Source organism: Leiobunum rupestre, chromosome 6 (assembly GCF_980474605.1).
Source record: "Leiobunum rupestre chromosome 6, qqLeiRupe1.1.hap1, whole genome shotgun sequence".
Classification (NCBI taxonomy): domain Eukaryota; kingdom Metazoa; phylum Arthropoda; class Arachnida; order Opiliones; family Sclerosomatidae; genus Leiobunum; species Leiobunum rupestre.
The window spans coordinates 68,887,477-68,904,816 of NC_143389.1; the positions used below are offsets into that span (position 1 = coordinate 68,887,477).

General features: G+C 37.8%; 1 protein-coding gene across 1 annotated transcript; it reads left to right on the forward strand.

The window, feature by feature from the left end:
* The first annotated feature begins 293 nt into the window (after nt 1-293).
* Nucleotides 294-13,476, forward strand: LOC149943284 (monocarboxylate transporter 3-like). Its single transcript, XM_090178215.1, has 3 exons — nt 294-378; nt 1,804-2,670; nt 12,672-13,476. The coding sequence occupies exons 2-3, from the start codon at nt 1,881-1,883 to the stop codon at nt 12,797-12,799; spliced, it is 918 nt and encodes a 305-aa protein (XP_090034341.1). The 5' UTR covers nt 294-378; nt 1,804-1,880; the 3' UTR covers nt 12,800-13,476.
* Nucleotides 13,477-17,340: the final 3,864 nt, after the last annotated feature.

A 17,340-nucleotide genomic window follows, 5' to 3' on the forward strand; every position in this document is an offset into this window, starting at 1 on the left:
ACTGGAGTTCTCAGCAACAGAATATCGCCGACACCGATGCTTGTAATTGCAATTCTACTTACCTTCATTGGCTCTTTTGCCTGTTTCTTTTCTACACACCTGCTGGTCGTTGCGGTCTTCTTTTCATTCATTAAAGGTAACTTGATGGATTAAGGACTTAGAGGATTACAAAACGGCTATCTTGCCTGATCATAAGTAACATTATAAACATAAGTATGACTTTAGCCCTGCTCTTCCTACTTTATTCTTTAGTATGCATCGCCGACGCTCATATAAATCCTACCGTGCTTAAAGAATGAACACAGATAACACTGATAGAAAGAAACAAGAAATCATGTTTTCAAAGTCAAGAAATAACTTAAATCCATTTGTAAAAGAGTAAGTTGCATATATATTTTCGGAATAGAAACTTAACTACTTAATATTTTTCATGTTAATTTGATGATGGGCGTTTCAAAAATGTCACTCACTTTATGAAATACCATCGTTAAGTTTATTTAATATTCAAATGAAATTTACGTGTAGCGCCCCGCTGTGGCTTTTATTTAAACGATAATTTTACCGCGCCTAGTTTCTGACGTCATTAACTACGTTTTATTCCGGATTTTCTGGTAAATTACATAGTTCCCACTATCATACCATGATCATTCTTGTAATATCCTTGGTAGATTAGAATATGCCAATTTAGCACGCGCTCTAAAGAATTAGCGTGATCACGTGTTTTTAAAACCATGTAAGCACTCGCGTACAAAATTCAGTAGTAGAATATCGTGGTTCTTTGAACTTCTTTCGTATTCAGCCACTGAATCATTAGCATCTACATTTCTTATGCAAGCCTCAACTCTATGTTGGGGAAAGCGGCCAATGAGAAATAACGTGAAGTCAATGTCGTCAATCACCACGCTAAAACTCAAATTGTTTCGGCATTGTACGGAAAGCAACGAAACTTGGTATTTGAGTATTTTAAACGTACGCGCTTCGTTTAATAACAAAATTAAGTCGGTAACGAATAATTTTCAACTTACTCTTTAATATTATTGGAAACGTTACTCTGTGACTGCCCTCGGGCACCCTGTTTTACCTAACAATATCTAAAATTAAGTTGCTTTTGTGGTTTTCGTGAGTCGTCCTTTACCCAAATTCCCCACTTTACCTTAATTTTTATATAATTCGAATCTATTTGGAAAACTACGGACCGAGTACATTTTGAAGGGGCGGGTACAAATAAATACATGGTACCCCCGGCTGAGATATGAAAAAGTACAAAGTAACTTGTATTTCACTACCCCGGGGTTTAAAAGTCTTGGGAAATGCTAGTTAAAGGGCCACAGTATCGTTTGATTTTTGAGGATTAGACTACAGAATCAAGTGGGAAGGTATGGCTCAGTCCCGTGGCAGAAAGGGAGACGCTACCTGAAATTCGACCTGAATTTTGCAAACAATTTCGTAGACCTTTAACAATGCCGAAGAAATTGTATGTAGCCCATGTTTTTACGGATTAGCGAAAGTGTATAGAAAACGTTATCGCATATAATTCAGTATTACAAACACGAAACCATGCGATTATGTTCGTATTTATCACCATCAAACTAACCAAGCCGTAACCTAATTTACTAGGTAAAAACCTCCTAATTCTCACTAACTCTATGTCAGATAATCATTTCGCGAAAAACGTTCCTTGTCATACTTACGTTACTTACGGTCGAAGTATTTTCACTATCTCTTATGAAGATTTTATTTAGATTAAGCAAATAAAAAAATATTATTTACAAGAATACATTCTCAAAAGTTACGCGCATTTAGGTTGTGGACGTGCCATCGTTACAGTGACCTTTCCATTTGTCATAACGGGCCATTTCAAAATCAAAAAAGCGACCGCGATGAGTTTGGCGATAGCGGGACTGGACACGGGAGTGATCATCTTTCCTCCACTCGTGAATATGTTTCTGGAGACCTACGACCTACGAGGAAGTTTCCTCTTAACAGCCGGCATATTTCTACAGGCGCTGCCAGCGGCCATGATAGTTAAACCGCCGATTAAGGAAATTAACACGCAACTACGTACAAAGGTTAAATATGATGGTTTCGAAATTGTGAAGCTAAACGAAGAAACTGAACTCGAAAACGCGAAATCGCCATTAAACGGGTCGGAAAAAAGTCGTCGTATTGAGGACTTAAATGTAAATAACTCGTCTACAATTTCCCTGCTTAAAACCATGTTTACCTCGGTCGGATTTTACATCAATTTACTAACGCAAACTTTAACAATGTTCGTCTTTTTCACCTACAACCTACTGATTGTTGACTACGTAAAAGATAAAGGCATACCCGTCAAAGACGGAGTTCTGATGATCACAATATGCGCCGTTGGGATGATCTTCGCGAACCTCGGGTTAGGATGGCTCACCGACACAAAGTTTATTACTGGTCAATGCTATTTGTTTTTGACCGCGGCGCTGACCACAGTCTCAACGGTGTCTTTGCCGTATATTTATTCTTACCACGTTCTCTTACTCTTCGGCTTTCTTCTGGGAGTCTCTCAAGGCGCGAGGTACGCCGTGTCGCTGGTGGTGCTTCGAAATTATTTGGAACAGGAAGCCATGGCCCTGGCGTCCGGAGTTTGCCGAGCAGCCAGCGCGGCTGCTTTCCTGACTTGTCCTCTACTCGTTGGTTAGTATCTATTTTCAAACTCTCGAAATGGCACACTTAGCGGCGAGGGGCTAACCACTCTTAGAAAATCTGTACACCGGATTACACTTAGATTACCACTGCCAAAGACAGGGACTTCAAAGATTACGCGTAATCCCATTAGTACAGTTAAAGGTACGGCTCTGTACACCGATTACACGGAGTGATCAGCCCCTCGCTTAGCGGGTCCCGTACCAAGCTTCTTCTACATGGAAAGCATTAAAGGCCTCTGATCCCTAGTACCAGGAAACTATAGAGCTATACATTTGGAATGTCTAAGGTTCCATTGGGACGGTGATACGAAAGCGCGTCGATAAAAAGGCGGGGCTTTACTACGTCAAGGGTAAGACGTAACACGACATATCAAATTCATTGGCTCGAGGTTTGACGCTAAAAGAATGCGTCGTCATGGTAACAAATAGGCGATCTTCCCGCGCAAAAAAACTTGGATTTAAAAAGCTCAATTTGTTATCGTACTTAATATTTTAAAGTAATTATAATGTTCTTCGCGAAAGAAGTCTAGTGATACCTTATTTCACGTATTTGTACATGGTTATAAAAGAGATAATCAGTTAAGCTAATAATATAATAACCATGACAAGGCTTAATGACGAGTTTTCGTCGAATTTGGGTAGCGAGGCGCGAGAGTTTTTCTTGTGAGTTTTCCCGTTTTAAGACACGCCCTTTTCTACGAGCTTCATCACGGCCGTAAAAATCTTCCTTAGACATTCAAAGAGTATACCTATATAGTTTCCTGCTAGTACTGTTTAAATGACGATGGTACGCTTCAGAAAAGACATTTGGCGTCTCAATTTCCCGTTTCCACGTCCACGCCTGCGTCTTATAAATGAATGTAAACGGTAAGTTTATCGGAGATACAATCGGATGGCGAAACTCGTACACTCTTAAAAATATTGGGTAGTTTTTGACCCAAATTGGGTTGTTTTTTTACCCATTGTTGGGTCAGTATTTAACCAAACAAAATATTGGGTGGTTTTCGTTTTCACCCAAAATGGGTTATTTTAATAACGATATTTTGGTTTAAATTTATAAGTTACCCAAAATATGGTTAATATATGACTCAATTTTGGGTTATGAATTAACAATTAGTTTGGTTGATAAATTTGATCACACTGGAAAGAATATCGTAGGGCTTTGGCAATTTGCAATAAATTTAAACAAGGGAGCTCATTACGTTCTTCCGCTGAAATATCAACACAACATAAAAAAATCAAAATATTGGAAAAATTTAAATTATAAATAGTAAATTAAATTAAAGATATTCGATACCTTTAGAATCAAAAATTAAGAATCCTTTCAGGCACTCATGGAAACGATGCAAGAATGGCGCAACATTTTTTATTTCCAGTCTTCCAAAGACTACAAGTTCGATGGACACATTTTCGATGCTTATATCGTCTTTGGCCCGTGGGAATTTTAAATTTGATAGTATGACCCAATTTTGGGTTGCTATTTTATTATCTTAAAAACAACATAATTTTGCTTAAACCAAATTTTGCGTTTCAAGATTTTCAACTACATTTGGGTTATGTTTGACTCAAAAAGTAGTTAAAAATGAAATAACCAAAATCATTAAACCCAACGTTTTTAAGAGTGTAAGCAACACAGGTAGCAAAGATGAAAAATACCAAGGATTCTGTATGTGTGGACAAAAAACGAGAGATGAAAAATGGCGGCAATTTGTTTCAGGCCACGCGTTGCAGATTCCATAACCCACACAAAACGTCCCACCGTTTGAAGCCTCTATTAGAGAGCTTAAGAAAGCGCTTTATAATTTTGAAGTACACGGTTGGAAGTTCATAATATTTAGTTCATCCTAAAAATAATATTGTCTTACGACTTCCACTGCATCCAAAAGATATTAGTTTTTGATTTTTCCAATTATTTTGTTTACCTGTTAAGTCAATTTTCAAACGCGTGTAATTTCGTGAAAAATTATTGTGTTTTCAACGACCAAACGTTATTCTTATGTTTTCGACGTCGCTCTACATTTTTCTCATTGACAAAATTTGACGAGCTCCAATACATCAAAATTTACTTTTTCAAAATTTTTAAATATTATTTTAAAATCGATAAACATTATGTAGAACAATGGCCCCTGGTACTGACAATTCACACAAAAAAAATGAATATTCTAACTTAACGGTTATTGAGAAAAATCACTTTTTCGATTAAAAATGGACACCCTGAATAATTTTGCACGAACATGCGTTTTTAAGCAATATAAAAACGAATCGTCTGCAAAGCTGTGATCCCATTTAAAACATTTGGTTTTCGTTGACTTTTAATACCCGTAATGCTAGAAAAAGAACAACTTCTCTCTCGATTTGTTCAGTTTAAAAATTTTAATATTCAGAATTTTAATTTAAACAATAGTTATTTTTCCACAACCCAACCCCCTTCCCTTCTTAAAGGCAGTAAGATTTTGCAACATTTTAGTTAGGTGGGTCCCACGTTTCGCTAATTCGAAAAGACGAGGGTGCTAGGGGAGGATGCAACGGACAGTGCCGTCTTTCCCATTGGGCCCGTTGGGCCAGGGCCCAGGGCCCCGAGTACGAAAAGGGCCCCCTCAGGCTCAAAACAACCCATTCAACATTAAAATTTCACATTTGCAATAATGGCTAAGCGAAGGAAAGGTTTATATCGGCCCCACTTTTTTTTATTTCACTGAGACATTTCATTGCAATCGGCGGGCATATTTAGTCGGAGCTGATTTCTTCCTTCGATAAATTGTTTTATCTTACCAGGGCCGGCGGTGGGGCGTGTGGGGCCCCTTTCCCCCCATAACAAATTTGCCGAGGAAATGTTCTAAACAAATAGGATTCACTCGCTCATTGAACAAATTCATAAAATTGCTATACACCTGATTCACATATTCCAAATCACAGGAATCTGACCGAGAATCTTAATTTTTTCCGAATCAAAGAATCATCTTCGAATCATAAAAGCTTACCCGTCCAATCAAATTCGAATCATTGAATCATCTAAGGGCCCTGAAGGCAGCGCTTACCGCGGGACCCTGGGTCGCCTTGCCCTAAGACCGGCTTTGTCTCTCACCAACAGTTTTCCGGACACAGCCAAATTTTTAGGGTGACTATGTTTAGAGTACCAAGTCGACGTCAAACGAGCTTGAAGTAGGACCGTATAGGATATTGCCACTATTTGATGCGACTAAATTATGCCGTTAAATTTCGGGTTTACTATTCCCACCGGCGGATCGAAGTTTTTTTATTAATTTTCTGAAATACCAAATAATGAATTTCAGAAAACCGAGTATTTTATTTAATAAAATTTACTATTTGATTTTGTCAAATTTACAAATTATTTGGCATTGCCCAAAATTTTCGCCCGTAAGCCCTGAAACTTTTTAGTGTTTGAGAGACGGCGCTAAAATGTTTCATGAAGCATTATCTTGAAGTGTTTCCCTCTTTAAGGAAAGTGAATGAAATAATTATAGCAAAAAGAAAATATACTGTATCCAAACTAAAAACCTTTAGCTTCGGTATCTTTGCCTTCGTTTTGTGAGAAATTTCCTTAGCTCGCGATATTACTTAGAGCATAAATCGCATAGTACGAATAAGTATGACACTGAACGATTTCTGCGAAGGAAAATCTGTGACAGTGATTGTGTAATCGAAAGTTTTGGAAGGGGAGACTCTTCCCTTCCTTAACTCTTCGCCGGTAAATGCCAGGTTAGTTTGATGGCGATAGTAACTACCGTAAACGCATTTAAGTTTCAAATTGAAAAATAAGTTCTCTAAAGGGAATATAACGTCTAACGCGATCTGTATGGAAGACCCCCCAATTTTAAGGATTACCTCTCATGTAAACCACTAAGCAGCGCCGACGCCTCTAAAGCCATAGGAGGAAGCGGCCAACAGCGAAACCGTTGGAGGGCGACCAAAATACCAGAGGTTATATTCCCTTTAAAGAATGAAGCGAGTGTTTATAATTCTGATATTTCACTTCCGATTCAATAAGACATCATTATTTTCCCAAAGTAAGCGTTATTTATATTTGCAGAAGTTCATTTTCTTCTCATACTTGTGAAAGTGTTTTAATTTTTAAAGGGTCTGGGCTCGTTCATCAAAAGTTTAAAATGGCTAACAGCAACGATTTCCCGCACGTTGTTACCTGGAACTAACAAAGACTAAGTAATTCCAGGACCGTTGTCAGTTTTTAGCAACATAATGATTTAGGTTGTCATTGACGAAACAGAATATAATTAAAAATGTTGCATTGGGCGATAGGAAATATAATATTTGGTTACTTATGCTTTTAGGTATTTAGTAACCCAGATCATAAGTCAATGGAAAAGGCGTAAGAAAATGATATCAGCAATGCTAGTAGCACGTTTAGAAAGTTTTAGGGGAGAAAGTCACTGAGGAATTGTTTGAATATCATCCTACGATTGATGGGGCCGAGAAGTTCAAGCTATTCCATCACGTTATCTTTTCCCATTTTATGCTATAGTTTTATATACCATTATTTAACAACTTTTCCCATTTTATATCATGTTATTTACCATCTGTTAAATACCACGCTTTCATATTCGATGGAAATTTACTCCTCAAGCTAAAACGTTGATATTTGCTATATGATAAAAAGTTCCCTTTAGTTAAAATTTTCAAACCTGGCGGTATTTGTTCGAATATTTCCGGTCATTTTCGAAATCAAATTTGACAAATGATTTCTAAAAACCGAAATATTTGGTTTTTGACTAATAGCCAATATGGGCGCCAGCAGACATTCTAAGGGAGTGCCATGATACAGCGACCTCAGTCGCTTCCAGGGCCGGATTAACCAATAGGCCGAATAGGCCTGGGCCTAGGGCACCAAGCCTACAAGGGGCACCAAGAGGGTTCGAAAAAAATAAAAGTACAAAACTTTAATCATTTGCTTTTCACAAAATATCTTCCGGAATAATTTTAGTAAATGCGTCCACCCCTATGAACCAAAAACGTTTGATTGTCACATTCTCTGGCGGACTGCCGTCTAGCCCCTGACGACATACTAATTCTGGCAGCAAAATGAATTTTCCTTACATTTCTCAATTATAAATTGAGGAAGCGCCTAGCTCGCTTCGCTCGCTATTGCAAGGGGGCACCAGAAATTAACTTGGGCCTAGGGCCCCATGAAGTCTTAATCCGGCCCTGCTCGCTTCGCTCACTCGGCGGTCACACAGAACGGTTTGATAAATTAAATTTAAAATGAACGAGCTTTCCGTAAGTGATATAAGACACATTTGAAGTAATTACTTTACTGCAGTGTATTCCCCAAAACGAAGAACGACAGTTCAAGTAATACGTTGGTGTGGACGGGCCACGGTTCATTTTTGGGTATTAGCCAAGTCTCCGATAATTAATCGAAAATAACGGAGGGAAAAACTTAGACATAAGAAAGAAAGGCATAGCTCATTGAAGGGGGGGCGGAAATTACTCCCACCCTGTGGCCGTACATAATACCAAAAATAAATTATACATTTCTACTCGCCCTGCCCTACCTTGCTATCTCGTCGCCACTTTGGTGCCCGCAATTCGTACGCCACCATAGGGGCCCCCAAAATAAAAAGTGCCAGGGCCTCATAATATGTAAAGACGGCGCTGGCAACGGATAACCGGAACCGTATCCGGGACCGATAATATCAAAATTTGATAACAGTATCCGGAACCGGAACCGAGATTTTTATTATGATAAACGGTTCTATAACTTTTTTACCACCATCTAGCGCACGTTGAACACTTACTAAATTTACTTAATTAAACCACAGCCAACTTCGATCTCTCGCGCTACAGCGGCCATCTCATTAGTTGACGTTTCTGTGTTAATCTATGAGCAAAAGATGTGTATGAAATGAGCGCCCCTAGCGGTTTATTATTTTTAGAATAGTTTTTACATTGAAGCCAATATAAAAACCGAGCGTGGTGCTGAACTTCTACACGTTATAGTACAGTTAATAGGGGGAAAATCCTTGCTCGCGGAATTTCGACGAAGGTGTTGGCCGCTGTAGCGCTAACAGCGCGTGATCAAAATTGACCGTGATTAAACATACCATTATTTGATTTTCATACAAGCCCATCTTTTAAGACTCGTCCTCAAAATGTTTGTTATAGAAAATGGCGCAATATGCGGTAGTTTTATTTTTAGTTTTGTTTTCTTCAGTGGAAATCGCTTAACAAATACATTTCCAACCTTTTCAAGTTTTAAGGGTACATTGAACCCCTCTACAACCGCCCCTTTATGTATTTAATATCAATTAATATGAAAAAACACTGGAAACGATTAGGAACAGGAACGGATTGATTCTAAATTTCGAGAACCGGAACCGAAACCGGAACCGAGAAATCGAAATTTTAAGAACCCGAACCGATAAGTCAAAAATTTAAGAACCAGAACCGGAACCGAGATAGTCCAAAAAATTGGAACCGTTGCATCCCTACTAGTGGACTACTTAGCCACTTAACCCCTCGTAAATTAGACCTGGAATTTCCAACTACAGCCCCCTTACTAAAGCAACTGGTGCCCAAAGCCAAATTTGGTTGCGACCTCGTGGAATTTGGCCCACCTGCTCACGTGACCACTATACCTCTGACAAGAGGTAAATTACGTAACAACAACTTTAACTACCTCAAATTAAAAATTGCCGTAAACCTTCACAATAATAAAATGTTTTTCAATATTAAGCTTATTTGTCAATAAAAAATAAAAAACTAATCAAATTTTTACAAGTTTCAAAAAACATGTACCTGAAAAAATTGATATAGATTCTGGTATAAAACTATGATGTGTTCCGTCACATTAGAGTGACCCCCTCCCCCCTGTAACTTTAGTAACTGCGTCACGTAATTTATTCAAAAGAAAACCGTCGAAAATGATCACGTCATTAACACTTTTAGAACGCTTGCTTAAAGGGAATATGTTATTTAAAAATCGCCATCATTTAAAGGTAACTAGCGCCAGTTATAAAATAATTTCTGTGACATGTGGTGTCGGAAATGTGAACTGTATACTCCCTTTAACATCCCTCTCGATCGAGAGGATACTGACCGCGTTTTTCTAAAACCAGTTTCGCGGCGCGCCTCTTATCGCTGTTACGAGACAGAATCCTTGGAAAATACGAGCCTCTTTGTCGTTCCGAGAATAAAAAAAAAACATTCTTTTATTAGCTATAAAACAGTTACATCGTCGTATTTCTTTTGCTCAAATAACTAAAATAAATTTTTTGCTTCGGAAACATTCACTAAATAAACTAAAAGTCAATAAATTGAGTTTTAGTATCGACTTGCTAAAGTAACACTTGGTACGCGATCAACCTAACTTTTATCGAAGTGATATTTACTTAAGATGAGACTGTCTTTTAAATCCCTTTCAACTATAGTTTTCCGGGAATAGTTATACTTCGAAGGTCCGACCCGACATTGACCCCGTACGGACGTTTTATTGAAGTATTTCTTAGATCTCTGTGGGTAGTATAAAATCTTACTTTATATACTTAATGATTCGTTTATAAATGAGATGATTGATAATAAACTCTTTCCCGAAAACATTCTAGTACACGCATAAGGCTTAACTGCCTTTTTACTAAATGAATAATACTCGCGCAACTTCTAAGTATAGGTCAACGAGCTCAGTTATTTTAAATAAATAATGTGAGCCTGAGACGATAAGTTTTCACGTTAAAACCGAACCCGAGCTGTGGTATTGTGGAACGCATATTTTAACTAGTGAGCCCGAGCTTGAGCCCCTGTTACAACACAAATTTCTTCGAGCTCAAGGTTGAACCCATTTCAAGACTCACTTTACTTGGAGCTCTAGCCCGAGCCGGTATTAAAAATTAACGTACTAAGAGCTGAACCTTGAGCTCGACATAATACTTGAGCCCGAGCTCGAGACTGATTTTGGTAGTTTTCATATCTTAGGTGAGCTCGAGCTCAACTCACGATTACGATTGAGCCCGATCTCGAGACTGATTTTGGTAGTTTTCATATCTTAGGTGAGCTCGAGCTCAACTCACTATTACGATTGAGCCCGAGCTCGAGACTGATTTTGGTAGTTTTCATATCTTAGGTGAGCCCGAGCTCAACTCACGATTACGATTGAGCCCGAGCTCGAGACTGATTTTGGTAGTTTTCATATCTTAGGTGAGCTCGAGCTCAACTCACTATTACGATTGAGCCCGAGCTCGAGACTGATTTTGGTAGTTGTCATATCTTAGGTGAGCACGAGCTCAACTCACGATTACGATTGAGGGCGAGCCAAAGACCGATTTGAATACTGTTTTCGTATCTGATGATGAGCTCGATTTCCTTCCAATTCGTGATATTGTTTAGCCCTAAGCCCACGTTCGAAATTTATTTTGGCATAAAAAGCGTTTGAAGGTATCGCGGCCTATCGCCGTCTGGATTCCCGGGCTCAGGGCTGCCTGACCGCCTCCGACTCTCTTCCAGGTGTGCCAGTGATGACGGAATGGAGCTCAAAAACAATAATTGGACTATTTGATCAATAAATTTTGCGATAAAACATAGCGGGACCGAGCTCGAGGCCATAATTTTATTTGTAAGTAACTATAGTGAACCTGAGCCCGAGATGACATGTCGAATTGTAAATGTTCGGAGCCCGAGCCCTTGATCACCCGTCGATTTGTAAATATAGTGAGTGCGTGCCCGAGACTGTCCGTATATTTATACCTACAGTGAGTCCGAACCCAAGACGGTTTGTAGGTTTTAAATCTACTGAGCTCGGGACCTCACATCGGCGGGGAAATTTAGATTGCGAGATCGCGCCCGAGACCCGGCCAATTATTGGTAAGACCAAGGTGAGCCCGAGACCATCCTTAAGCTCATTTACGAATTCAGTGAAGTGAGCTCGATCCCAGCTCTTGGCGTTGCCCTATGCTTCTAAGCAACAACTCAAATAATTTACTATGTCTTTAAAGCAAATACTTCGTGGTTTTAATGGTTTATTATTCGTAAGCAATCGTAATTTCTCTCATTAAAACAACCCTTTTTAGAAAATATTTTTGGTTGGGTGATTACCAGATAAGAATCAGCTAGGCTAATACCCAAGGCACCACCTTAAGCCTAAGTCATCAAGCGACTTTTTAAGCCATTAATTCAGTTGGCTGGGTTACAACAGCTCCCTACACTTCTTATAACCGTTAACCTCTTCAAGTTTTTATGGAAAGGGGAAACCGAAGAGCTCGGGAGGAAACCTCTTTTACCAGTGGAGAGATAACTTCTAAGAAGAAGGACTTGTCCAGATTTTGCACCCAGTGCCATAAGCTGTGATCGAACACTGCATAATTACCAAAAGTGAGCAAGTTACAATGGTGCTATCAAGATCGATCAAATAGAAGGCTTAGCTAGGAACCGATTACATTGACACACTTTTGGTAATTATGTCGTTTTGGTCACACTAAGTCAAATAGTTAGCATTGACTTTATAAACGCAATGTATTCCTTAATTAAAGTTTTTCGAAAGAAAATAAAGGAGCGATAGCGAGCGTCGACTCAAAAAATTTCGGTTAGACCCAAGACAATATTTTCAACTAGACACAAAAAGGTTCTTTCTTATCCATTCTTCGCAGCGAGGCTCTCTATCGTGGAAACATAAAGAGTAACTTGCACGCCCATGCTCTATGTATTATATTATTATTATTAAGTATTATTAATGCTTCCAACTAATCGATGAATGGGTTTAAAAATTAGATTTGAATTGCATCAAGTTAGAAATGTGAATTTTGCTGGATCTTAAACTGAATTAACTTTGTAACCACTTACTGATTCAAGAACTTATCAGTGGTGGCTTAAGAAGGCTGGGTACCCGGGGCGGACCGCCCCCCCCCCCCCCCCCCCCCCCCTTAGGCCGCCACTGGTACTTATGGTGAACTTAATTTACTTGATAACCATGGTCTATTTAACCAAGTTACAGAAACTTAATTCTCCTTTTTCTAACCTTAATAGGAATATTCAGAGACAATCTTGGCTCGTACGACGGCTTGTTCTTCCTGGTTGGAGCATTTTCTGCACTTGTCGGTGGCTTATGGATTTTCGAACAATTCTACTATCGAAATCGTAAAAGATGCCAATGATAACTTTTTGATCTGATTATAAACATCTACAAATTAAAGTTAAATCCCAAACGAATCATAATATTCATTGCCAATTGCCGAATTTCTAAATGTATAAATAGCATTTTTCGAATATCAAACATTTTTTTCTAGACACGTAAACCAAATGTTATATTTAAAATTTCGAATATTTGTAGAACAAAAGAATAAAACTAAATCAAAACCAAATTATTTTCGATTAAAACAATTATAAAAGATTTATGATGATAAAAAAAAACAAGTTTTGAAATGTAGTCCCGCGCCGCGTGAGCAGAGGTTGTTTAACAAACCATCCGGTCGCTCACCGTGAATGAGATCCGTCAGATTAAAAAAAAATTCAATCGCTCGGGTAGAACTCGCTCGACTCTGAGTCGGCGCTTTCTAGTGAAGGAACTATTTGGCCACTAGATTAATAGTGTTATTCAATAAAAGGGATATCGCTCAATCTGCCGTGAGTGATTAGTGACTGAGAGAACTTCTCAGCGCTCGGACTGAGCGGGCTCAGTTTTTCTCTCACTCTGAACAAGATCAGCCGACTTCAAATTCGAAGTGCTCGCTCACGGCGAGAGGATTTTCAAACATGAGCGCTCGCAATTTTAGCCCACCTGTGTAATTTCCAAATGGTTTTTTAAATAAAATATTAAAATGTTTAAAACTGACTCGTTAGCAAATTGCAATTTTTTTCATTTTGAATTAAAATTAACACATAATTATAGTAAAGTCTGATCTCAAACAAAACACATACTGTTACCAATATTATCATAGTTTTGAGATATAAGATTTCAGATATGTTAACTGAACTTTATGTTTCCCGTATTCTCATACTCAAAAAAATATTAAAGTTTATGATATTTAAATAGCTCATATGTGTTAATAATATTTATGAATTTTGGAGTATTCTAGAATTTCTCGAACAGCGAAGTATACAAAGAAGCAGAACAAAGTTTGTAGAAATGTTGATGGTTTACGATCCCATCGAATTTTCTACAAACGTTTTCTGCTTCTTTATATACTTTACTGTTCTAGAAACTCTAGAACACTACAATACCATAGCCACTAAGAAACCTCTCATTTTGATGTTTAAAACAGATGTTATAATGGATATTGTTATTGCAGCGACACACCAAAATTGAAATTCAACCCGAGTTTATCTCACCAGTTTCCAAAGCATTTGAAAATGCCTAGAACGCTTTAAAGTAACTAAAAACTAACTATATACTATAACCAAAAATAAATAATATACTCAATACAAAAAGTGTTGAACTTCGCGAATTCTGAAGCTATGGTTTGTATGAAATTTCTTGAGCTTAAGCCATGTAACCACCTAGGAGGCGCCTTCTTGTTTTGTTGTGATATTTCTGCGTTTTTATTCCATTTTATATTTTATGTTAAGTCCCCGAGTGTTTCCAGGTTTGGTGTAATACTCGTCTTGTTTTGAATCCGGAAAGCGAAGTAAGTCTTTGTGTATGTCCCCTCGCACTTTCCGTCAACATATGGTTAAGGTTAAAATGACGTACTTTACATAATATTGCAAAAATAAATTGATTCCCTACGCAATAACTTTATTTTTATAAGTAAACCATGTAAAATTCCCCTCTTTTATAATATAGAAATGTCCAAATTTAAGAATTAAATATTTTAAATTCAATTCTTAGTTTAAAGCATGTATATTATAATAAAGGTAGGCCCCCCTCGTGAATTTTAAGGTGTATAGTCCACAAAGAACTATTTGACTTGATGGCCATAGACGATAAATATGATTTAAGTGTAATCCTCATTAAGTTTTAGTCGAATTATTAGTTACATGAAAAGTAATGAAGAGTTCAGTGTTAAGCCTAGGCTCCAAGATTCAACCGAGGGAGATAAGGAGAAGTTTTATTGTCAGTTTGAGAAAGCCCCCACGCGAAACCTTGAAGCGAAAACGCAACCACATGATCTACAACCACGACCACGACGTCATCCGAAAACGACCGAGTCACGTCGACCCAAAAATGCATAGCCAAGAAGAGCACCATCATTAAGTAATGCCGGACAAGGTCGAGGGCATAAAAAACCCCCAAAGAGACTTGCAGGCCGAAGCTATGCTCCGCCATGGCGCGACCCAAACTTAGAAACTTTAACCGAACTTAGAAATTTCAACGAAGTTTAAATGAAATTATGAATTCCCCTCGCCTTCTTACCCCACTTTCGCTATTTCGAACAATAGCCCCGCCACATTTCCCCCACTTTTTAGTTCCACCTTACCAACGTTCTTATTAAGGGGAACCTTATGGTGCAAAAATTAACTATTACCAATATTATTCTTCTAAAATATATTTATTTATAATTCTTTAAGGCAATAAAATAGAGATAAATGATTGTACACTTTTCAGGCAAGGCCTATAAAACCGGGTTTAGTTTTTATATTTAAATATAACAATTTAAATGAGGTTTGCAAAACACAGTTTAGCTTGAAGAGCTTTCGCCCGCCATTCCGCGTTCCATTTTATTTCATTACAAGAGTTTCTATCAAAACTACCTCAGCTAGGCACCACCCTAGCCCCAAGTCACCTAGATACTTCTAATTCCTTTAAACAGGTAGCCGGGTTACAACGCGTAGGAGGGTTGAAGGCTTTTCATACCACGCGAGTCAACAGCTCCCTACACTTACTTGGTGCTTTTGGAAATTCACTTTGTTGGAACTAAAGTTTCCAAAAATCGTTTTTTATTTAATCAAAACATTGATTGTAGTTTTTCTTATACATGTAAGGCGGGGGTTTAAAAGGAGTCGACGAGTTTAGACTGGACGTGAGCCGAGCTGCTTTCGACAATATCGAGGAAATAGACTACTGCTACAGCAAAATTTTAAACGTAATAAGTAACACTACTTGTACCACTCAACACTGTAGTAGGGTTCATATTCCGCAATTGGCCTGGCTGACTATCTATACAAGCGATTGGCTAGACGATGCCCTATCATCCACCAGTATGTTGTGGTACTTATAAATTATAGAAGGAATTCTATTTGCTACTTACGGACTCGGGACTAAAGCATGAACTCGTGCGTATTTATATAAGTAGAAGTCTACCTTCTACTTATAGAATATAGCAAGATTCTATCAAGAAATCCTACCTGCTACTTATAGTTCTAGAATGAAACGCTTCATTTTATTTACATATTTTAGCACAAACGCTACATTCTACTTAGATATTTTAGCACAAACGCTACATTCTGCTTGGATATTTTAGCAGAAACGCTACACTCTACTTCGATATTTTAGCAGAAACGCTACATTTTACTTAGATATTTTAGCAGAAACACAAACCTGCTACTTAGATATTTTAGCACAAACGCGTACCTGCTACTTATTGATATTAGTTAAACATCTACCTACTACTTATAGATATTAGTAAAACGTCTACCTTCTACTTACATATTCTGGTAGGAACCCGCACTGGTTACTTACCGCTTCTACACTGTTAAAAAAATTCGTTCAGAAGACGTTCAACTTAGAACAGTCTGTTCAAAAATGAACGATAGCGTTCTAAAGGTATGTAACAGAGAACGGTGTGTTCGTAAAGTTCACCGTTAAACATGAAAAAGGGTGTTTGTTAAAGTTATGATGTCATTCACTTCTATTGGGGAAAGTTTAGTTTCAATTAATTTATTTTTATTTTTAAAAAACGTATTAAAGAACACTACGCCGATGTAAAACATAAAAGATTGGAAAAATCGGCCCTTGGAAGCCATATCGCTGAAACTAACTTAAACTCTATTATGTATAAAAAACATAGTAATAACCGCAATGAACTTGATATTTCGGTAGCCTTCTACATCAAAAAAGCAATTGACGATAAAAATGGTCTCAACCGCGATTACGGACCTTATGTCGAAAAACTAGACAATTGGGAAAAAACGAAGTTATAAATAAAGTGAATTCTGTGTAAACGGGTCACACCCCTGATGACGGCGTAATAACACGGCCGAAACTAATCGGGCTTCACTTTTAATAATTAATTTTTTCCTTGAGCAACAATTTTTACCCCCTGACCGTTCTATTAGATCTGGGTAGGCCTACCAGTTGCCAATTTATTTATTATTATTTAATTTATTGATGCACACTTTGGTTACATGAACGATATTGTTCCTGCGTGGCTGAGATCTTACATTTTATGAAACAAACGTATTTCGTTTTGTTTATATTTAATGTCAACAAGTTAATCTTCAATATTTTGTGTATGAGTGATATACTATTTTGAGCTTTGGTAAATACTTCAGTCCAGGAATTACCTTCGCACAATATGGTCGTATCGTCAGCAAAAGATATTAACAAGCCCTGAAGATTTATATTGCATACGTCGTTCATATATACTAAAAATAGTATAGGGCCAAGTACAGTACCTTGGGGAATCCCGTAAGTTAATTATCTAGGGTCACTTAAGGTGTTAGATATCTTAACAACCATTTCTCTATTGTTTAAATAAGTTTCAAACCATTTCAAAGGAATACCCCTCACACCAGCTCTCTCTAATGTTTGTAGTAA